The following is a 25347-nucleotide window of genomic DNA, read 5'->3' as shown; positions in this document are numbered from 1 at the left end:
GCTATCGCGCGCGAACGTAATCACGTACCGCTCCTAGAATTTGCCGTATCGCGCGTGTGAAAATTACTATAATCGAAGTCCCGACATAAAAAGGGTTGTGTAACTGCCATATTTTTCGAAAATTATTTCTTCATTCCAAAGGACTATATAGAGGCTGACGTACGATAAGAGACGCACGTCATGAATATTTATACGCTACTTGAATTATTTATGAAGCTGAAAACAAACGCTGATACAATAAAAAAAACATACATAATTAAAACACAATATTTTTTCCCTCGAATAAGTCGACTATTTTCTAGGGATGTGTAATTTTGCAGATGCGTGTAAGAAGGCACGTTTTATTTTTGACAATAAGAAAAGCAGAGTGCGACATTGTTATCGTATCCGCAATAATTCGCGAGAGAGACTTGGCTGTACAGAATAACTTTCTTTCCACTCGAGACACAACATCGAACAGTCACGCCTTTTGCCCATTAATAAATTTACTTAGCGAATAATCGAGAGAGGATCGAGGTTGCACCGTACTGTCTTCGAATATATACGGCGACCTTTGTATTCCTGGATCCGGCGTATATATTCGTGGTCGTGTATATAAAGGATTCTAGGGGAAAAAATTGAAACATTACTCACGCGGTACCATTGTTCTCTTCCTTTCGTGCGTCCCCACATGCAAATGGTAGAATTTTCCATCCGCCATGTATTTCACGTTGAATTTCATGCTGAAGCGCTCTCGATGTAACTTATCTATTATCCGCGTCGAGAATCTCTTTCGTTCCGTTAATGGGCCGCCTAATAGCAATTTGCTTTATTGACTTATCGACAAAACAAAATTAGGATCTCTTTTACTTTTCTCATTCACGGTCATTTATTTAATCGAATTATTTGTAAGAATAGGTGTTTTCAAATAACCAACATCCTATATTTATATAATTAAATTATATTAAATTATATTATTAAATTTTATATATATATATATATATATAAAATTTAATAATATAATTTAATATAATTTAATTATATAAATATTATATATATATATATATATATATATATATATTATTCTTTATTAAATTCGAGATTATTTTTTTGTAATTCTGATGCTATTTCTAGAATTGTTGATTGTTCTTTGTAAGTATAAAAGTGATTATTGTTAATTCAAGTTTTTTAAAATTAATGTTATATTTGAATAAAATTTTTATACTTTATAATATTAAAATAATTTTTTAAATATATATTCTCGAAATAATTTTCAGTTGAGCTATAAATTTAAATTGAGTTAAAAGTTGTTTGAGATTATTTTTAAATTATCGTATTTTTATACTTGCATTAATATAAAATTTAATTAATTTTTTATTTTAAAATTTATTAGAAACTGTTGATATTTACAATTAAGGTTGTTTTAAAATTTATTTTTCAACATTTATATAAAACTCTTGTTGTACATGACTGTATATAAAAATTTGTATGTTACCGTAGAGAAACTATGTAATGAAAAAAAAATAGTAATTGCCGCGCGAAGCAAAACTTTACGATCGTGTAACACGCTGATACTCGAGATTCACGGATATGAGATTCCGGATAAATCGACGATTAAACTTCATATGTCGGTGGTAGTCTCGTCGCTTAGGGTTTAACTCGGTAATAATAACGTCGTCCAAGCCCAAAGTCCCAAAAGTTAACGACGATGTTACACACGCCTGCAAACAGAACGACAGACTTCGCTCGTTTTAAAATTAATCGACCGACCGATGTTCATCGGGGAACGACCGAACTTCCGGACAACGTTCTCAGGGAGGCACTTTCGGAGAATTCCCCGAGGAGAAATGATGGAGATACGGAGAAACGGTGTGATGCGAAACGTGCGACCGAGTAGAATCGTTCAAATTTTCATCAACAACGTTAGGGAGAAAAGGACGAGAGAGAGAGAGAGAGAGAGAGAGAAAGAGAGTGTGTATATGTGTGTGTGTGTGTCGCACTTTCTAAAAGTTCGTCTTCGCTTCGTTCATGCTGCATGGCCGGATCTTGCACCTTGAGAAGCGTCAAGGAGCGCACGCAACGAATCTTTATGTCCTCGGCTATCGCGTTTCCCCTTCATAACATCTCGGAACATTTGTCTTCATTTCTTGCGCCACTCTAAGCAGCGGTACGTAGTTATGATTTAAAGCTGTAGTTTTGCGGCGAAGATGAAGAAGAGCCAGCGGTGGATGCGGGCTTTTGTCGTCGACGACGACGACGACGGGGACGCACGAAGGGAGCCGTTTACGTTGCCGACAAATCGCGAGAGCGTCGACGTAATCACTTTTCGCCCGCTGAAACCACAGCACGTTCCAGCGGGCAGGTCGATGATAATTAGACTATAGCGTGACACGGGAGCCGACAAAAAGTAGAAATCTTAGAATGTAGACTCCTGTCGCTCCTGTATTCCATCTCGATTACAAATTACAAACTCGCGGTCTTTCATTTCGACTAACAATAAGCCGCGAATACAAAAGTGCCGCTTATCCGCGATCTCGCTAGAAGAGACTCACCAGCTTCGGGAGACGCGGATGGAGCTTAAAGAACAGGATCGATCGTCCAGAGATCCTTTATCTCGCGACTTTGGCCGGCGCGATACTTTGTCTCACGTATAGATGCGAGTTAACGAAGGTTTGTCGTTTAGTGTACCCGGGAATCTCGTCGTCGTTATCATACTTGGTATGCTGTTTACAACTTTCCAGTCACGACATGCCTTATTATCGCCCGGGTGATTCCATATGCCGCCTATCGCCCATGCGCGCTGCTTCGCAGGAAAATAACAACCGACACGTAATTCCGTGCATGACACCACGCCTGCTGCCACTCGAGCGTTAATAAATGCATCGTATGCAGTGTGCAACCGTTGTTAAGTCGTAACTAGTTGTTTGCATCGCGACTTTGCGACCTGCAAGGTGACCGTTGCAAACGATGACACGTTTCTCGTAACACGTGAGTTATATAGCTATATACGTGTATGTAAAAATGTATATTGATCATTACCTTATCAATTATTATATATAAAAATGGTAAAGTCTGTAATCTTGCATCTTATAGAGCGGTTGTACAATATATCTTTCAGCAGATTTATAAATTTCAGAGATTCGTAGCTTCGGATTATTTCGAATTGCTATTTAAAATGCTAGTTACTAGAAGATTTAATTAAATTCAATATTATTCGAAAGATTTGAAAATGTTTAAATTAATTGAATTTTTTACGTACATTCAATAAATAAACGCGATTTAGCGCGATTATCTTTGATTATTCTTTATTAATCGTGAAATTCGATAAATTTATATTTTAACGAAAGTAAACTGTTATATAAAATTCGCTATTTATTAAATCATCGATTGAAACGCTGCAGGACATTCGATGCAGGATAAATGCATGTACAACAATTCATTTATCTTGTCACAATGATAAATTTGCGTCAAAGTTACAACGCGATATTATCGAGCATAATTTAATTAAACTGCAGATATCTCGTGACACAAATGACTCGACGTGATATAAAAATAGATACTATTACGGCGACTTAATGATTACTCGAAGAAAATGAATTTCCCGAGTTGTGCGACTAATGGAGATTACAAAATGTATATTCGGACTAAACGACGAGACGAGAGATAGCGGCAAAGTCATCTTGGCGTAGATTTCTCGTCAGCATTGGCGCATTTTTTTTTTCTTTTTTTTTGTGAATCGTCCTTAGCACCCCGACGATCCTGCGAGAAATGCGGTACTTAACGCTGTATTAAAGGCCCGATAACATGATGCTCGAGGAAAGTTGTGATGCCATTAAGATAATCTCTCGCGGTGGTATTATGTGGCGCCGCAGAAGCAGAACGACAGGGCTCTGTGGGATTGGGACATACAGCAGGGAAAGGGAGGTATGGGGAAGAGAATATAACGAGAAGAAACGAGAAGAGGCGAAGAAAGTCCGATTACGAAACGACTAACTCGCAATTCTGAGAAAATTGGAAATTTAGAACGCAATTAGAAATAAAATGTAGAATGTCGAAAGGAGATTTTTTCGCGAGTTTAATTATTCAACTGTGTATCATTCTCTGAACCGCGCAGTCCATTTATTTGTTGTAAATGTCCATGAATAAAACAGGCCAGATGCAAGCATCAAACATTGTAAAAGAGAAAAGTATCTCTTTAGGAATTATATATATCCAATTCATATTTTAATATTTTGAAAATAATAGTTTAATGGAACATGTGGCCAAATGATATATGTATAGTCTTAATTGAATAGTTTAAATTCAAGGATGGATTGATACATAAAGCGTATACGCATTAATATTACTAATGTATACATTAGCGATAATATCGTTTTTCTGATTTAAGCAGGATAATTACATTTCTTATATTTTGTATAATGTTCTTATACATAAAGTATAATTATAGAAATTTTATCGACAAATGAGCTCTAAAAATCTCTTTTATATCATGTAGCTTTATATATCACTGCCATAATTTTCTGCAGTAATATTACTGATGCTTAACGAGCATCTGTTTTTAGTCTGTAGAAGTGGCTTAAATGGCAAACAAGGGAATTAACTTATCCGTTCCGCTACAATTTGCAGTAAGACGGATAAGAAATAAATGGAAAAAAGAACGTGGATAATTGAACAGCTTGCGTGAGGAGCGCGATTGTAGGTCAAACAAAATCGAAGATTAAATTATACCTTTGCAATCTTTACAATCCTTTACATAATTCCAGGTTTACTCGCAAACATCACTTGTGCATTTTCAAACGGCATATTCTTGAAATACCTCGTTGGAGAGATAAGTTTTTTAACATGAAAGATTAATATAAAGACTTAGTTAAAGATTATCGCATGCAATTTATTACTATTTGTTTGAAAAATAAATAGTAACAGTATGATTCAAAGTTGTATAATTGAAGTTAAGAGAAATCTTTACTCGCTGGGAGTTTAATCTGTTACTATAGAAAACACGGCGTGATATCGTTGCTTTATCAAGCCAAGAAAATCTCATATCGGAAATTGTCTGTTGCAAAATGAATTATACGGTACGGGGTTGAGGATAATGAAAGAGGTACGTGAATCGAATTATCCACGAACGAAACGATGCAATTAACACTTAAATGGTATTTTCTAATTATTGTATCTATTTAAAAAACAGGATTAACTTTGAGAACTAATTTTATATATATAAATATATTTATTTTTTTATTTATCTATCTATCTATTTATTTATTTATTTTTATTTTTTTAGAAAGCATACATTACAAAAATGAATAAAAAATAAACAATTAAGGTTAATGTAACACATGAATAATTTCAATTATGATGATTGTTTAATTTAATTTATTAATCATTTCAATTATTCAATTCAGAGAATATTACTGTTATATGAATTAATTATTGAATTTAAAAAATTATATATTGAAAAATTATGATAGTTTGAATCGATAATTGTTTAGATTTGGAATAAAAAAATTGTTCACGCGCTCCATTGACCTTTTATCTTATACGATTTTATATTAAATCAACGAACCGCAAATTTCATTAAAATTTATTATTTTTCTTGTTTATTAAAATATTTTATTAAAATCATTAGTACTTTTTCGTCATAAAAATGATAGTAATGTTATACATATATACGTATATTATATTGAAGTGGTGCGTTATTCGATGTAATATAGAAATATCGTATCGCGATTGTGTATTTATAGTAGAGGCAATAAAATATAATTCATTTATCGCACGTAAAACATGTGCTTTCAGGCGATATAATATTTGGCACATAAATTATTCTTATATAAAATATTACAGAGAAAGAGAGAATACGTACTCACGATTTTACATAATACAAACGTTAAGTGAAACACGTTAGTGCCTCGAAGTAAATTGCTTTCAACCGGAAACGCGCATCGAATTATCAATACAAAGGACAGATTATTATACGGGTCAATAATTACGGGCGTGAAATCTCATCTAATCGACTGCTATTTGATTGGTAACCGTTTATCTTGCGCGATTGAAATGCGATTGCAAGGATTGAATATCTGTATGAAACATTTAACAATACGAAACGTTCATTCAAAATAAAATCTAAATATAGCTCATGGTGCAATTTTAGAATGGTGAAATTTTAAAACTTTGCATACGTGTGTGAGTGAGTGCAAGATGCATTTAATCCGATTAGTGAACATTCAATTCATCATTAAATCTCTACGTGTACACGTTTATTTCCATTTCTACATTAAAATTTTTATTCTTTTTGAGCATATGATATTTATAACATATATTAACATGTCATTTATTGTAACATATGAAACGAGAGAAATCTATTCACGAGAGAAATGTAGAAAGAGTTAAATCACTATCATTCAAACCGAACGAAAAATGGAGTCTTCTTCATCGAGTCGACGACTCTCGACCTCAATTAATCGATTGAATTTTTGTTTTTTAACCGGCACAAAGGCGTGCCAGCTTGGAAAGAATATCATGTATCTAACGCATGCCGATAATTACATGCGCTTGGGAGTACGAGCACTTTAATGGTTTGTTGTCCGTTGAAAATTAATTATTTTACGCCAGGAGCTGGTCGAGGCGTCGGTGAGTATATCGAAATACCTGTAGGACGGGCAGGCTCAGCAGACCGGTGGAAGGAAGGGCAAGGGGCAACAAGTCAGAGGCAGGTAGGGTGAGTCGTACGGGGGTGGCGTGTAGTTGACGCTTTATCGGAAGAGCGCTTTTGTTAGAAAGTCAATACCTGTGAAGAGAGACCTGGGCGCTCACTTCCTGATACGGTCGTGTTAAAAAGTACACTTTAGAGCACGCATAAAGCGCCCGTTTGATTTTTCTGGCGGAAATGCTCTCTTCGGGAAAATTGCGAGCGTCCTCGGGATCTAAGACGACGCTGGAACGACGTAAAAGTTGGAGCGTTCGATTATCGATTTAAGCGACCGCGATTCCGTTGCGTTCTCTTCTTTTTTTATGATGGTAATATATAGGAAAACGATGCGAATCAAATTATCTCGGTACGAAACATTCTACGACCGATCTCGTCGTACGAAACGTACAACATTTCATCCTTGGTATCTCTCAGTGACCGTTCTCAACGGAATCAAACGAATAAATCACAGCTGTCAGCAGCGAGATATTCACTGCTAATGCATTATGTATTTTCTGTTGCCGATTCAATTTCGAAAAAAATATTCCTCTCAAGAATCGCCCTAAGAGGGATTACTCGTGTCTCGCATCGGATCTTTTGCCGGCATCATGTATTCTAAATTCGTCGATGTGATTCGCTATTTAAATTTTTCGAAGAATATCACTGCCGAGAACATCAAATGTAAATACATCCGTTATTCATTTATTCGCAGCGCTGTATGATTTGTTCGTGCTAAAATGAATTATATATACATAATCATTGACCGTTCAATTTTATGAAGTTAAAACAGAGCGAATGTTGACTTTACATCTCTCTTTCTATAATTTCCTTGTTATCGGATGCATACATATTTCCAGCGATTTGAAGAAAATGATCAAATTTGTTCAAGCAATTTTGTTAAAAATGCAGCTTTATGTAAGAATTATACGTTATCACATATTTTAATGAAATATTTGTTTCAATGATTTACAGATATTTTATTTACACATTTTGTATTTCCTAAAACATACCAATAATTTTATTCGAATAACATTAACATTATAACATTAATTAAGATAATATAAATGATTAAGATACATTAATTTTTAATGCAACAAAATAAAAATGCACATACACTCGAACACGATCACGTTCTCCACAATGAGAATCAAATATCTCTTAAGGCTAAGTGAAACTACACAATTTGACCCGCTTGTTGTATTTACTTTTAATTACAATTTACCTCACGACTTTGCCGCTTTTATCGCGCTTGCCGAGCCACCGACCTTGCGTTGAAAAAGTGCTTCGGGGTGTCGCCGTACGCGAAACAGGCACTCCTCCCCCACCCGGCATTAAGCACTGTCGCCGTAGACGCTAATTTAAATACGACAAGAATTCCAGATTTCCTCGACGGAGGGTGAGAGTGGAGCCACTTTACTACCTAATACATAGGGAATGCAGATACGTATCGGACAGTGCGACGAGGAGGCGGTGGTGCGCAAGAGGGACGGAGAGGGAATTGTTTTTGTCATGGGGGCAATGGAAGTTGGCGGGACACGGGGCTGTGAGAAAGAGGAGGGAATGTGGCGAGGGGGTGGGCAAAGAGATGGTCGGGAGACCAGGAGTTGATTCGGCTACGCAGCGCTACCGCGGCCGACCCGGGAAACTCGGACGGGGTTGGTCCGAAAGCTCTCTCAGTCGCGGACAAGCCGCCACGCAGTGATAACACCCTATATAACGCGGGCAACTTAAATCCGATCCGCGTCCTACGACTAGAATCCTGTTTCGATAAGAGCGTAAGTTTGTCAGTGAGAGCATGGCCGTATTAATGAAATCTATTTTAATTGGAATATCAAAGATCGAATTGTGTTGAACGATCGATAATTGAATGTAAGATCCACGTGGTGGGTCGAAGATTCATACGGTTGAAACACGCAAACTACGGGAAATTGCAATTTCATTCGTCTCAGCTTCTTATTCCGCGACATCTCCGATGATGATTTTATGCGCGAGTGAAATGTAACGCAAGCGCCGAATAATCAAGGACGTGTCTCGCGGTTTTGACGTTTTATCAAAAGGTTTGCACACATCGCCTGGTAGTGAATTTAAAGTGTAATTGCGAAAAGCCGTGTTTATTTCATTGAAACGTCGTTATCGCAACATCTATGCCACTTATTATCATACTTAAAATGATAGAACGCTTATCCCGCTAGCTATGGTTTCATTTTCCATATCTTTCAAAATTCACTTGAATAAAATAATGATTCATTAAAATAAAATAAAAATCCGTTTCAATGAAATCTTATAAATTTCTATAATTTTCGTATCTTATATAATCTCTTCTAAATTCTTTTAATATTTCAACTGTCGCAAAAGATTTGACATACATATAAAAAGTGTCACATAAAAATTAAAATTATTTGAATTTTTTAAAGCAAATGTAGATCTCTCTCTCTCTAATGATTGAGACAATAAATGTAAAATTAACTAATCTATGTAGAATTTTTTTTTCTTTTTTATTATTTTCGGAAACTAAAGTAATGCTGGTGTGATAAAAATGAAGCATTATTCAGTTGAAAGGCTCGGACTATGATGAAGAGATAGCGAGACGCGACAAATTTTCCTAGGCACGTATGAAATTCTCTTTGTGTCGGTCGTGCTAACAATATAATGGCTTGGTTTTTGGCAACCATATGAGGCGGGTAGTTTCTAGTTGACCGTGCGAAAAGGTAGTTACAAACTTTATGATTACGCGGCACGAGCGAATTGCTTCATTCGTCGATTACATGCAAACTCGCAGACATAATTCACGAAGTGTTGCAACGAGGGCGGATTGCGTGCAGCGATATCTCGTTTTCAGGATGATTTTATATGCGTGAAGAATACATCACTGTTTTCCACCGAATCTCGAAAAGTTAACACAGCTTTTTTTCATTTAACTTGGAATTATGGGATAAGCTCGTAACAAAATTGCAAAATAGGCTTATTAATTCACGCGATGGTTATGCCTCGAACGAGGCAAATGTACTTTTATGAGAAGGTGAGAATGAGGGTAGGCACACTTATCATTCGGGCGTTTGGGTCACCTCCAATTTCTGACAATTGCGGTCGTTACGGACGGAAAGGAGGTCAACCAGCACAAAGTGCAATGGCACCATACGATGAATGAAAAAGATTTCGCGCTTAATCGTATTAAGTACGCGACGTGTCTACGACACAGTTGTTAAATATTCATAACAACTGGACGCCGAGACTTACAAGTGACCAAGTTATTTATGATTCTTTTATATCGTAATCGAGTATACCAACAAAGTGAAAGTTGCATGTACAAAGCTTTTGGATTGAAATATACTCGCGAGTTTTATCCGCGTTTTTTTTTTAATTCAACAAGGCATTTGTGAGTTGCTGTAATTATTACTGAACTTTGTTAAGCTTTTTTCTGCGCATTATTGGTGAAAATAAAGTCCGAATTTTATCTCATAGCATTATTAACTTAAAAGTGAGAAAAAAGTCATTATTGTTTTCGAAAAATTATTATTGACTTTATGAACAATCGAAAAGTATTTTATCGAACGAGTTACAAAACAAAGATTGCAATAGATTTAACGGATAATCTCGCAGTTTATCCGAAATCCATGAACTACAAAATTGAATTATGTAGTTAATTCGCGAAATTAATTCTTGTTTCAATTCTTTCATTCTTACGTTCTCAAATTAATATTATCATCTTTGTTCTTCCCATAATTACGTAACGCGTTTCATGTAACTATTCTCACGTGGGATTATGGTTTGGTTGGCTGTGGCGAAGGGGACTGACAAATTTCATCCTCTATAGTTCTTCACAACCATTGTAACCGTCGATTGGTTGCAAAGTTGTAACCGCGTGTGTCTTAACGGCCGGAAAGCTGCCACGTAACCGTCGAATTAGAGCGACGATGAAAGACCAATTCCCGGGTAATCGAACTAGCTCTCGCTTCCCGTTAAGCTTCCGTACGAGACGTTATATTGCTTCATCTCTCGAGTTCGACAGAAATTCCCGAGTTGCGTTGAAGCGGAGCAGTTGGCTTTTTCTCATCTCCCCTTTAACTTTCTTAACGTCGAAGCATCGTTCGTCAGAGTTCGTTCATTCGTTACGCAGGAATAATCGAGAGAGGATATGACGTATAACCTCTCTCGATTATTCCTGCGTAACGGATGAATGTATCACGAAACAGCGACCATTTATTATCTCAATAAATTTCGATAATTTTGATCCATTAATATAAACTATAGTATTGTTTAATTATTCTGCGGAAATTTAGAAAATAGATACGTTAATCAACGTATTCGCTAATGCATTTAAAACAAGATATATATGTTGGCATAATACGAATCTAACGCAAATGTGGTCATGCCTCTTGTCGTTGGTTTAGTACGCCTTCCGTATATTTCCGGTTTCGTACTACTAGCCGAATGTGCGGCGAGCTATTTAAACTTTCGGTCAACGGAGAAGTAGTTAAAGTTAGGGAAATTCGGATAACGCATGTGTACTTTAATTAACACGCATACGTAGGAAGTTCCTCGGTTATTAAGTCCTGTCGTCTGGAAATTGGATGTACAAATTCAGCAATGCTCATCTAGTGATGCTATATATCTACATTCATACCTGCATATATTCATATAAATTCTTGATTTGTCATGAAATATAGTCGTACAGAAATACAAGCAGAGAACGAGCTAATATCAACGAATGACCTTCAATTATTATAATCTTTTTTTTGGCAGAGAATAATTGCAGCATTAATTTATATTTACATTTTGTCAAATTTTATATTTCGAAGTAAAACATTATTTTGAAAAGCGGTTTATATACACACATTGCTTAATACTATATAAAGCTTTTAAATTTAATAAAATTCTAAGATTCTCTTTCTTTTTTTTCTCTCAGAAATTCCTTAAAAGATTAATAAAAATTTTTTCAAAGGGTTTTTTTTTGTTTAATTGCAATGTCTCTAGAAAGAAAACAAGCTTAAATGATTCCAAAAGCATGATATAACTGATTACCGACGTACACACATAGCAAAGTCCATTAAAATCTTAAAATCTTAGAATTTCGAAGTCCCGAGACATGTCGTAATCGAGTCACTCCATGGTCAATCTTAAACTACTGAGTTATACGAGTGACTCTGTGGCACTCACGCTCTGGCACTTTAATCCGAGAGACTTGAGAGTGCACCTGCTGGATGGTATATCTCTCCGGCTGTGAACTTCGGGTTAGCTTGCAAGAGCGATGGGCGTAAGAAGGACGCAGGGGAAAGAGAAGAGGTGGTAGACCCAATTACATCTCGTTCGTGCAGAATTGGACGAATACATACAAGATGCTTAAGACGCTTTAACTACCTCGGGATTTGTACCCACATTCTAACTGTCGAGGATTCGTTTAAGTATCCTATGCTGGACTTTCGTCAGTTGCCAACGATTGCCATCGACTCATAAATCTGTTTCCGCAAACTTTGACAGTTTTCTGTTAAATAGTCTTTGCTTAATTAGAATTTTCGACTTAGATTTAAACATGGTTGCTTTAAATAATTTTTACGATTTTATTAATTCAACTATTACAAAATTGTTTGCCTGCTTTTTATTTACTATTTATATAAATAAAAAGTCCACATTTACATGTTAATACAAAAAAATTACTCTATAAATAATTAATCGATCGAATGTAATCAATTGCGCATTTAATATAAGCAATGTTCTCTTTATCTTGCAGGACGCTACAGATACAAAAAAAGCTATCTTTTTCTGAGAAGATAACGGATCGTACCAGATGAAATCTGAACAGTGATGAAAGAAATTCTATGAGATTGAAGAGCCAAGATTAATCGGCTGTTTATGTTCGTCACTGCCTCGCGTTAATGGAGCGCAATCTGTGCAAAGGGATACGATGACACGCTGCCAGCTGAAGACGAAGGCTTCTTGAGACAGGATTAGAAGGCCGCCTAAAACCCGAGCAAACTCCTGTCTTCATCTTAGATCAATTAAATCATCGATGTAAACTCCTTGAAGTTTCAAACTTCGCGTACTAGATTCTGTGTCGCGCGCAAAATCTAGTTCAATCACGTGCGATTCATAAATCTGTGAAAATTGAAAATTGTGATTTTATATATTCACGGATTCGCTAAAGAAGAAGAAAATTATGGGAAAAAAGACTATCTAATCAAACTCAGATGATCAAAAGATCGTCTGCTGAAGACAGATTTACTCTATATCTTACGAACTTTTGAGAAGTCGATTGTCGCGACATAAAGATTTCGTAAACGATGTTCATCAGTGAATTAAAGCGTGTATCTGGGCCATAGTTTGGACAATCGATAATGCCAGGTCGTAAAACTTCACGCGAAGCACGCAGCAGTGTCTGATAAATAATGCAGCTCTATCGGGTTGGTCGATGTTCCAGGGTGTGAAGCAAAAAACGCCTTTGGTGCTGAGAGAATCTTGAAACGTCTTACAACGTGAATTACGGACATTGTGTTGTGCATCGATTTCGTGAAGTTGACTTGGAGTGCTTGATCCTCACACAAACTAGAGACGAGGATTAATAAGGTACGTGTATCCGAGATAAGTGATCGTGCGTGCTACACGAGTGCTCGAGAAAGTGCGAATTTCTTTAATTTTTTTTACAAACAAGATTAATTTTTTTTCATCGATTCACGTCATTGCGAAAAATTCGTCAGTAATAGTAAATGGTATAGTGTCGAATCTGGAAAATATATGTCGGTATTTTAAAATCGTGTCGTTTAACGTGAAACACAGTATTTCATTCAAAATTTATTGTTTGACGTGAAAAAAGCGACTTTTCATGTTGACACATCGATGTCAAACGGAACTCGTATTATAACATATAAATCGTAGTATATGAGCAATTATAAAAGTAAATCAGAAAATCGATAATTAAATATAATAATTTATTATTTAGATATGTAAAGATGTTTAAATTATAAACCTCGCGATAATTAATTTTTTGAATGTGAATTTAGAAAAATCGAAAGAGTCCTCTTCCTCGCGGAAACCATTATATGAATCTGAAGAGTGGCGCGTAACTCATAAAAATAGAAACATACAGCGAATAAACCTTTACCTTTATAGCTCTAATTATCGAAGAATTCTTTCACGGATATACAAGAGTAGAGTCTTTAAAATCACGAAAATATACGAGCGTGAGAAGAAAACACATCGCGCGAAACTCTCAAAGCCGCTCTAAATCCGAGAAAGTCAACCTCCTTTCGCGTTGGTGTTTCGACAATTCTGGGCGAACCAGAATGCGGGCGGTGCCGTGTGTGCTTCGTTAAACTGACAGTAATCGTCAACCGCGTGTCACAAACTCGTACGTGCTAAAGCGAATGTTCGCAAATTAGATTCCGGCGATGCACTTACGATGACGTCGTTTCGTGATTTGAGCACTCGAGCATCAATGCACATGTGAAAATTGGACTCGTCTTTCACAAGCACGATATTGCATTACGACAGGAAGAAAATCGCGATAAATAAAAATTGGATAAAATCATTTCTCCAAAAAGATAGTTCCCGCACATATTGCATGGAAAGAAAATCAGAAGAACAATTATTGCTCATCCATGTAATAGTATGATGGTCGTTATTAAAGCATTTGGGCATTGATAGGTTTGTCGATTCGTTTGAATATTCTACGAGAGGAGTATCGATATAGAAAGATATCCTTGCAAAAGAGCGTTATCGAGGACTTGTCTGGAAAGAACATTCGATCGAGAAGTTTGCGCGCGTGGTCGCGTTCGCGAAGAGTTATCACTGGAAAAAAACGATAATCGACCGATAGTCGACGATTGTCGCCGCGGGGCAAATGGCAAACCTTATCGGAGTCATGTGATATATCGCGCGACGAGACGAACGAGTGGCACGATTGGCTATGAGAGAATGACGGTGACGTGTATGTCGTTTACGGATGTTGTTCAGTGCCGGGATGCTGTAGTGAGTAACTGTCAGTAAAAGCGACGCGAGTGCGGCACAACGAGATCGTTTTCGTCGTCATCGTCGTCGTCGTTATTCGCCGGAGAGAGTGAGAACAGAGGCCGACATCACTCGGAGAAACATCCAGCATGAAGGATCATCGAGAAGGATGGCTGCGCGCCGTGCTGCTGATAACGTTTCTCTCGCATCAGACGGGTGAGTGCAATCCCATATTCGTTATTATTGCATCGGCCTTTTTTCACGAGAATCAGGAATGATTGAGCTACGCGAGATTTTTTTATGTCATCTGTCGTTTAATCGCGTCTCTCAATCGTAAATCCATTTTTATGAAACATAAATCATTTTATGATCAGTTCGGGAATCCATCTTGAAAAGAGCATAATAATGGAAAAGTCTTAATAGCCTTGTATTTTTTAAAGGTAGATTTGAAATATTAGAGAAATATAATTTCTTTAAAAATATTCTTTAAAAATGAAACATTACAAGATAGGAAATAAAAGACACGATATAATAATATAATTAATATTCTAGAGTTTTAAAATGTTTTTTTGTATTATATATAATTTATACGCATTATTTTAGCAATGTACATAAATAGTAATTTAATAAAATTTAGCGATTAAACGAAATAGATGATTATATCGATAATGAGAATTTAAAGTCAGAATTTTTCAATAATTAAATATAAGTATAAACATGTTTCAAGCGTCTGAATATAATTCTATGAATAATTTAGTCCAATGGTTTAATGAATATTTTTTATTATTTTTTTTGTTTTTTTGCTGGCTCAAATAAATTTAAAGCAGTGCAACGACACTGTCACTCATTCGAACAAAACGCGAATGTGTCTGTAAAGTGGGCCACACCGACGCAACGTATTGTTTTCCAACACACATATATGTACATTTACATGGCCATGATTATATCGAAATGTACATCACGAATAAAATATTATAAGGGAGATCTAACTTTTCGACGGAATATTGCGATTTAATGAGCCACGAATAACCGATAGTTTTTATAGGATATAGTTTGTATTAACAACTTCAACGCACCACGTTTTTTATTTTGATGGAAATGGAAGTTTGTTCTGTGAAATATTTTTCTCGCAGGTGTCGATAATTATTTTCGACGTTTAATATCTCGTGGTTTTTAGTTGTTTAGTTTTAAACCGAATTAATCCATCTCGACCCCGAAAAGTTATCGGTCAATTATTGTTCAGTTATCGTCAGTTATTTATAATCCCAGTAGAGTCTGCGATTTGAGATAGTTGAGCTCTTCTTTTCTTGAAGAGAAGAAAAAAGGAAATATAATCGAGAAAAAGATCGCGTTACTGTAACATTCTGTGTGTAATAAGATAAATACTAAATGTCACCCGTTTATAATTATGGAAAAAAGAGAGGAATAGCCGTTCATAGTGCAGATATTCTTAAATACTGCAGGCCACTATCAAGTTGATTTCCATACAATGAATGGACTTCATGAATAAAGCGCTTTAAGCAAGCTCGCTCGAGATCGTTCGGCGAAAGGCAGTCTGCCAATAATTTCAGGATGAACTCTATCGACGTACCGAATTATTCATAATTCACTGTATGTATTCTGAATTGCATTAAATCGAGAACAGTCAGTAAGAGCAATGAACGATTTGGCTGCAGGGACCAAGAATATCGAATTATTCTGAAAATCAATCAAATTGTTTTTCCGCAGTTTCGTTAAATAATGTACGTGTCATGATTCAATTATTCGACATTTTCTTTCCAAATAGTTCAAAATTCTTTTTTGTTTTCAAATGGTGTAAAATTTGCTACTAGGAAAATTTCCTAAAGAAGATATCGATCGGTTGTTATGTTGGACATGTAACGGAAATTTACTCGTTTGTCATAAACATGCTTCGCGAGCTGTATATAACTTATTACCTGAATTTTGCTACGTCCAAGAATGATGAATAATATGAGGCTATAATGTTACATACACACAACACACACTGCCGTTGTACGGAAATTCTCTTTACGGTATTTTCCTGTATCGCGAAATTGCATTTCGGGTAGAAATTTCTATCGGATATTTTACTTTATTATGTTGTCGAGAACTTATAGAGAGAAATTAAGAATACACTTTTGATATTTTCATGACGATCTGTTTAAGAATTAATTAATTTATCATATATTTTTTATGCTGGAAATGCCGGTTGCAAAATTAAATATTGAGATAAATTTTTGAGCTCGTTAGATCTTAGATAGCTTTATATGTTTGTATATAAATAGAAAAGTCTCTTGGCACGACACCGTTAAACCTCGAAAAACTACAAACCGAATTAGACATGCTTTGTAATTAACGCGTCTTGGTTCTGCTAGCTGTTAGCTTTGGGAGAATAAACATCGCCCGAATTAGTAGAACAAATTTCTCTCGTTTCCCGGCGTTCCTCTTGCTCTTTCGGATGGCTTTCATCGTGTACTACCTCTAGTTCGAGAATCGAGAAAAGAGGTGTCTGGAAATTTCATCGAGGAGCGCGAACTTTCTTACGAACGTCACGGAAAATTGAATTTTTAAGCGACAGGTCATTTGCGAGTAGTCGACTAACTCCAACTTGCTCGTTGACTCGCCCTGTGTGTATTTTCCGATTTCATTGCGACTTCTGAATGTCGCTATTGAACGTAGGCTAATTACGCTGTTACTAGTTTAAACAATCCTTGGAAAATATTGTCGTGATTCTGTACTTAAGTTCGTATTTTTCAATCGCTTTAAAATTGTCTTTATTTATTCGCAGAATTATTATTATAAATCATCATAGAAACTGCATATAAAAAAGCTACGGTTTTTTCTAATAAACCCTATATACCGGTGTAATTAGAATTCATTCGAAAAAGATATTTCCATTGAAAAAGGCGGGAGAAAAGCTAATATTTATCACGTTGAAATGAAAAGAACGACAATTCATTGCACAATGAGAGACGTAGAAATATAAATTGCTCTTTTATATCAATGCATGAAATTTGCATCAATCTACAAACAATTATTTTTATCCCGCGATTCTCGTAATTTACCTTGGCCACTGACACATTGATAAAACAGACAAGACGCGCAGACAAGAAAATCAATTTTGTGAATGATATTCCTAATTTTGGCGATGTTATTCAAATTTCTTCCCGTATTTTCGATTCAGTGTAATTTCACATAATATTGTCCGACCAAATCGATTGTCCGATATCCTTTTTGACGAGCATCGTGATCGAGAATTATAGATATCGAGCGGATGTGTAACACGTTTGTGGAATGCGGTTGATTGTAAGTCGGGAAGCCAATTTGCCAAACTCGAGTTCGTCGCGGATGGGCGGCGGAGGAGGTACCGCAAGAACGCCGCGGTGTTCTATTGAAATTGTAATCGATGTTATTATATATCTATCTATCTACCTGTGCTAGAAACCGCGTATCGTGGATTTACACGTCGTGACATCGTCTTTAAACGAGAGAACGTTACAATTAATTGCACGCGCTTTATTAAACATCGATATGACTTAACTTTTGTGCATTCGTTGAACATATCGTAAATTATTATTACATAAATCTTAAAAGCATTATTAAATTGAATATATCTGATGTTTAGTGGCCGTACTTTGCAAATGGTATAAATAGCAGCTTTATTTAATAATTAATTTCGTGGTTTACATATTTTATTCAATATCTGGATATTGAAATAATAAAAGAAAATATTTGAGTAATTAAAATATTTTTTAAATAGCTTTACGATATCTATTAGATATTTTGTCGTCCAAGTGTTTATTGCAATCATACGTTTTGTCAATAATGACATAAATAAAAATTTTTAATTTCTTTTATCGTCAAATATATAGAAATATGGTGGCTCTCTGGGACATTCTTTGTCTATATTCCACCTTATATCGTAGCAAATGCCGAAAAATTGAATTGCGGTCGGCACGGTCGAGCAGTAAATCGAAACTCCCCGCAGAGAGCCCGGCGCAATCGAACAGACGAACTACGGTAGAGAGAACGTAAACCATTACTATTGGGCTTATCAAAGTGATTCACGTGACTGGCCGACGGCATTATGCAAATGAGCCGTAAAATTATCGTAGCCTTTAGGCATCGCCAGACAAGGGGATAGCTGAACTTTCCGTTATACGTGACAGAGCATGTTACTGCAACTATAGCAACTATAGCCGATAGTCGCTTCAGAAGACAAAGATTATATAATAATTCTCCGTTAGAAGATCGTGTAAGCCGAGTTTGTCTTTGAATTATGATTTAAAGTAGCGTTCAAGTGCAATATGAATCGCGCATCGTAACGAATATTCAACAACACGTGTATTTAAAGGTTAATATTGTTTTTCATCAGAATAAATTATTTGTTACATATTTGTGAAGCATTTTTTCAGAAATTATTTTCTCAATTTATATTATATTATATTAAATTAAATTTTATTGAATATATATTAGATTAAAATACTAAAGTAAATGTTATGAAAACAAAAAATATATTTTGCGCGAGATTCTGATTTTGTTAATTGAGAATACAAAAATCGGAAATAACGAGCGGTATTTTTTTCGATGTTACAATATAGCGACGGAGACGATTGATGATTTAGTCAAAACGGATAAATGGTGGCAATCTCCGTTCAGTATGGCTCTTAGCGAGTTATGAGAACGTCTTCGTTCTCCTTAACCAGGAAGCGAAGTACAGGAAACTGGAAGCGATTCCTCCAATGACCATCGAGAGTGTGTCCGGCAAATTTATACGCGCAGACAGTTGCTGTAACGAGAATGCGCACCTATATCAATCCTCAGAAGGGATTACACAATGGCCGAAGAGAGCAATGGCCCTAAAATTGGATCAAAGATTTTCGATGACGATGCTGCAATCGAGATTGCGCGAGCGCGGCAAAAGGATTTTCCGTCATAAAGAAAGACGTTGGCATACATGTGGGATGCTTACGTCCCTTAATGCAGCCATTTGGTATACGACCGACTTTCAATTATCGCACGATAATATCATTTCACAGTTATGATACTGTAAACAGAAGAATCTTGATACGCTCGCATATTTCATGTTTACATTATACCGACTGATTGCGTTTAACATCAGAATGCGCAAATTTATATTTATACGTTCTCGAGCAAACTCAAGCGAAGTAATATTGCTGTATAATTAATCGTTAAGGGGCAAACTCAAAGGCAGCATAACTCAACTCCCGCGATAAATCCGCTCGTTTGCAGTCGACACTCGCGCAAATTACAGTTCATTACAGTCCGATGAATCGTCCCGCATTTGCGTGAATCGCATTACAACAGTCTCGGGAGAACTCACGCGTGGCGTTTGTAGAGTAGTCGCTTGAGATACGCTCGCGCGCGTTGCAGTTAGACCACAACGCGCATTTAACATTCGCCATAAATACGTAAATACGTGTGCTTTGTCGCAGTCGACGATAACTCACACCACCATAGTTACATTTTTTGGATAAACGTTTTTTGGACCCTGATTGATATTCAATCGTCTCCCATCGCACGCAGTTTTGGACAGATTTTGACTTTTTCACGGAGCAATTTGAAAAATTTCTATTTTCCAAATGAATTTCATTTGTATGTTGGCAGAAATTTTGCGAGCCTTTTACACCCTGCAATGTAGATATATTAGGAATTTTTGAGAGAATTAATAAACTAATTATAAAATGTACTATGTGTCATTTTGATTATGGAGATAATTACGAAGAAACTAATTTTCACGCTTATACATATAATACGAAGATTAAAATGTAATGAATGACCAGATTACAAAGTTAATTGGATAAGTTAAATATTCTTGTAGATAAATTGCGTAATATTATTAAAGTTGCACAGAGCCTAAGCTAATTCAAAATTATATTTATTCGTATAGGTATAATTCGAAACCAACAGAATTTTTTAACGGCATTTTGCTTAACAGCATTTATGGAAATCACTCGCTAAAATTTATTGCGCTAGTTATAAATCCGGCCTCTATATAAAATAGCGTTAATCGATAATCAATTCACATTAGCATTTTCGGATTAAAGTAACTGCAGTAATATTTGATTCTGGACGTACTTAAAACGAAAATCCTGTGTATTTTTGCGCTGTAATGTAGTACTGCTTGATCTAATTAAATCGCTTCGTTTATTAGCGTTCAATTACGACTACAATTTTATTACATTCGACCGATTTTATGCCCGATCTTCGGGATTTCCGATATCCGGTGAAGGAGACGAACGCGTGCACTGTTATGGAAATATCAGAAACCTCCTTCTCCTCCTTTTCTACCATATTAAACGCGCCGCGGCGTCGTAAAGTATTGACGGCGTAACGTAATGCGAGAAATAAAGTGCGTCGTATTACGGTTGATCCTTATAAACGACATGAAGCTTTTAGATCCTTGATATCCGCAAACACCACGAAAGTCTATACTAAATATTTCCGCAATTTCTGCGCTTTCTGTAGATTGCAGATTTTTCGGCGAATGTATAAAATCGTTTTGTGTTTATCATATAAATTCAGTATTTTCGAAAGAAATTTATGTAGCTTATATTTTTCTTATCATTGTCACGTGAAACGTAATTGAATTTTTCTCTCTCAAAGATTTAAAGTATTCAGAGAGAGATTAATTTATTAAAATCACACTTAAGTTTCGATTATTTATAAATTGAAAATTTATCAGCAATTTAGCACCGAAATAACGCTTTTCATAATTTTTTTATCATATTTGTTTTAGAAAAAACGTATGATATTTGCGATATTTTATATTTATTAAAAATTGTAAAGATTGTTTAATTAATCTTTTCAGCTACAGCAGGATGTGCCGCGATTTTTTGTACTGATTGTGTAAATAATATTCTTCAAAACATTTATTATTTAATTAGTCAGCTACGCGATATAACGTACGGCAATATAACATGCGCGATATCGCGATTGAAAAATTGCCACGAGCTATTAAATATTCCCGTGCGCGTTCTCCATTTCTCGGTCTCGGATGCGAAAATGGATTTTGTTATAAAATTTTAAAAAGAACACGCGTTGATTATGCGCGAACGAATTGTTGTTTATTATTCTTTTTGATTTTCCACCCAGTTATTTTTTTATTCGTTTAATTTTCGCTTTTTAGGCGAGATCGATCTCTTTCTCGAGAAAAGACCATTGGTGGCGAAGTGTCTGGTGATTTCAAAGAGAAGTATAAAAACGTAAAGTAGCGCGAGAAAGTTCAATGTGCATCGGACGAGAGAGAGACTGAGGAAATTTTCTGAAATCATCTCGAGATATTCAACAGCCGGCGTTTTTATTTCGCGAAACTTATATACTATACGTCGTGTGCGTAGCTTCTAGGTAACTTTCACGCGGTTTATAGCGAAATGTTTTCCGCGAGATATCGTTGGAGCTTCACGAATTCTTCGCCCGTGGATTCTTATCCTTGAAAATCTTAATCGAGAGTCGGCTGTACGAGAAAAAAAAAACCAGAGAAGCTCGGACGGTCATAAATTCGCCGCGAGCGACTTATCCGAATGCGACGAAGATCTTGCGCAGCATCCTCTTCTTCCTCGACTTCTCAGGGATCATCAGCCATATCTCGAGTACCATCCCCGGAATAAAGTTCCCGAAATACGGTCCCGGTATTTCTCAGTATTGATGCAATAGCTGTTCGGTACATCTATAAACGTACATTCCCGCGCTTCTTATTGAGCCTGAAGAATGATAACGATTCTTGCGGCATCTTCGAATCCTTTGACCCGCTTTCGGCCGAGCCTGTCTCATACCACGGAACTCTTCACCGTACAAGGAGTGAGCCATATTTTGAATTTATTTCCACACCATCTCGTAGCGACTTCCGGACGCGAACTTTCCGGAGTTCTCACAGGAACTCGATATAGCGGAAAATTGCTAGTCTCACGAAAGTTTTCCTGGGATGTTATCCTATGAGCGCACGACTGTCCTCCTTTTATTCCAACTCTGAAATCGATACGATTGTTTTCGTAACAAGCATAAATTATTGCAAAATTTCCAGAATATTTGAAGAAATTTTATCTTTGAATGACGTTTATTTTGGAATATGTTACAAATTCAATGATTTTAACATAATTGATTCTATTAATGTGCGGGCATTTTCGATAAATTTTCAAAGTTGTATTGGAAATAACATACATTGATATTTTGATATCACGGATACATTATTTACGGAATTATTTAGCAAAGGGCAAAATATTGAATGGCACACAAACGTCGTTTCGTTCTTTTAGCGATAATTTAAAAATAATTATATAACAAACAAGACAGAAATATTCAATTTAAATGAATATAGCAAATAAAATAGAATAAAACAAAAAGCGATTTGCTTTGTATGAAGTTTTTTTGCATACATTTTTACAGCTAAGAGATTCGATGTAGGTAAAAATTGCTTCTCGTGTGAAGATCTCTCGAGGTGCATTTTCGTCTGTGAACATAATCTTTTGTTGCTGATATGCAAATGTATAAGAATTTTTACCACGATCTCTCTCTTCGACTATCGTAAAATCGTAATAAACTTTCAAAATTCAGGATTACGCGGCGGTTTTTACGCCCGACAACAAAGCGATTCGTTAGTGCGTAAAATAGAACATGGGAGATAATTGCAAAGCTGCCTTTCAAAGACACCCATTCTACTCTGGAATTTTCTCAATCAAGGAAAAGAAAGAAAATGCAGGTGACTAGTTTTATCGAATTTAGTAAACAAGAATGAAAGCAAAATTTCATGTTAAAATTATCTTGGTTGAGAAGAAAGCTAAAAGGGATGAAAAATTTAATAACAATGTGAACTAGCTTTTGTAAGTGCATTACGCGAAATTCAACTGTGAATTTTATGTTGTATCATTTTATATTACAGCTGAGGTTTTTGTAAAATTTGTGCTAACGAAAGTGCACGCGAACATATTTTTATTATGTATTCAGTAGTTTCTCGCTAAAATAAAAGACAAGTTACAAATCTGCTTGGAAGTAACGTCAACGCATTACATGATGTCAATTATCGGGAATTCTCGTCGTTATATAAATAGCGTCTATCGGTTGCTAATTTTTATCGCGTTAGTATTGAAACCCGTGATTAATGGAGCACGATGTAAAGGCGTTACATAGACTTCATTATAATATAAGTCGACAAGAGGGGGGAAAATGGGTCACTGGCCGACGTGGCAAATTCAAGATATTGTAGAAAAAACAAACACTATTTTTCACAATGAACAGCGTGCCCATTATTTTAAGACTTTTTTTTAGACTATTGTACTCGCCAAAAAAACTAGGTTGCTACTGCGCGCGTGTTGGCGCAATAACAAAACTGAAAGTCCAGTAAATTAGAACGTGCATTGGAGTATATGATCTGGGGATACGTTTCATCCCGTGAAGACCGAGTTCTATTTTCAGAACAAAACTCGCGTCTCTTTGATGGTTTTCATAATAGCGGCAATGGGTCCACATAACTTTTTGAATTTTTATGAGCACCCTTGCTATAGAGATCCTTGTATTTGTTCCACAGGGAATAATATATAGGCCGCGTAATAAAAGATCGTGAATCGAAATGTACGTTGAATTATATTTATTATATGAAGACAGAGATACGCGAATTACATAAAACGCGTACAGCCTTGTATAAAAATATCCGCGTGTATCAAGAAAAATGTGTAACTTGAGTCAAGTCATGGATCGTTTTAACACAATGTTTGTCAGCGTCACGTGTACTCTCATTTTTTCTCTCTTCAATCATATCCATTTATCGATCAAGATAAAAACAGCAGTCCTCGGCAGTTATTTTGATGCGTGATTAGATAGGCTTTATAGCTTCACGATACGTATTATCCATTTCATTATTTTTGTAATACTTGAAAATCAAAATAATTAATATATGAATATCTCAACTTTAAGTTTGGAAATGCTGATCATATTTTGCGTAATATTTCTTTCATCAATATATGCGAAAATTAATGCAACTTTATACCACATCAAGTGCATGATTGACAGTAAAGACTCTGTAGAAATGTACGTGCATTATTCATATTCTGTATTATTCATATGTGTATTATTCATATTGTGTATTATTCATATTCTAAAAATTTTAACTTGCTGAGAAGCATTGTTAATTTTCAAATTCTCTGTTTTTGATAAAATATTATCGATTTTTATCATTTATTTTTCCTATAGAAATTATTGGATTTTAATAAGAAAGAGGTAGAGATAAAGAGGGAAGTGAGATGTAGATACTTTTGTAATTTTCTCATAATTCAATGCGCAAAAATAAAAGTAATATTTCTCATCGGCATGGCTTTTGTGAATATTTCTTTTGTGCTCTTACATTGTTAGCGCCATTGTTAGAGTGAGTTAATTCGCATACAATTGATTTTTGTATAACGTGGGCATGTTGCGTTATGCTCACTCTGCTGTGAAAGAAACGGATTTCGTCGGATTGCGTGTAAACGATGAGCTGCATTTTCACGAGAGCTCGATTCATCGGTTGGTAGCACTTCTTTATTCGTTAGTATGTGGGCGATAAAGTTGGTTAAAATTAAATTGCTATCGAATAGGATATGCTGTATTAACTGTGATAGTTTGAGATATTTTTTTAAAGCGAAGCACGTTTTATATCCATCAAAATTGATCTTGCGCGTGGTTAATCCTTCGATAGATAGATATTTAACTTCAGGTAATCCCCTAGTATGTTATAGATCGTTCGATGCCTC

The 25347-nt window shown here is 35.7% G+C and overlaps 1 protein-coding gene across 4 annotated transcripts in view; it reads left to right on the top strand.

Annotated features, from left to right (window-relative positions):
- The first annotated feature begins 13625 nt into the window (after nt 1-13625).
- LOC105252820 (T-lymphocyte activation antigen CD86) overlaps nt 13626-25347 on the top strand; it is an 81015-nt gene continuing 69293 nt past the window's right edge. For 2 of the 4 annotated variants that reach the window (XM_025406618.1, XM_025406617.1), the window contains exon 1: nt 13626-14821. In XM_025406618.1, coding sequence (XP_025262403.1) covers nt 14755-14821 — 67 coding nt within the window. In that variant the 5' untranslated portion in view covers nt 13626-14754. The remainder of the gene's footprint in view (nt 14822-25347) is intronic. The other 2 variants (XR_002192621.2, XM_011260408.3) reach the window with 1 other exon arrangement.

The sequence above is a fragment of the Camponotus floridanus genome, unplaced genomic scaffold (genome assembly GCF_003227725.1).
Source record: "Camponotus floridanus strain SB8 unplaced genomic scaffold, Cflo_v7.5 scaffold15, whole genome shotgun sequence".
NCBI classification, from domain to species: domain Eukaryota; kingdom Metazoa; phylum Arthropoda; class Insecta; order Hymenoptera; family Formicidae; genus Camponotus; species Camponotus floridanus.
This window is presented reverse-complemented; position numbering and strand designations above follow the sequence as displayed.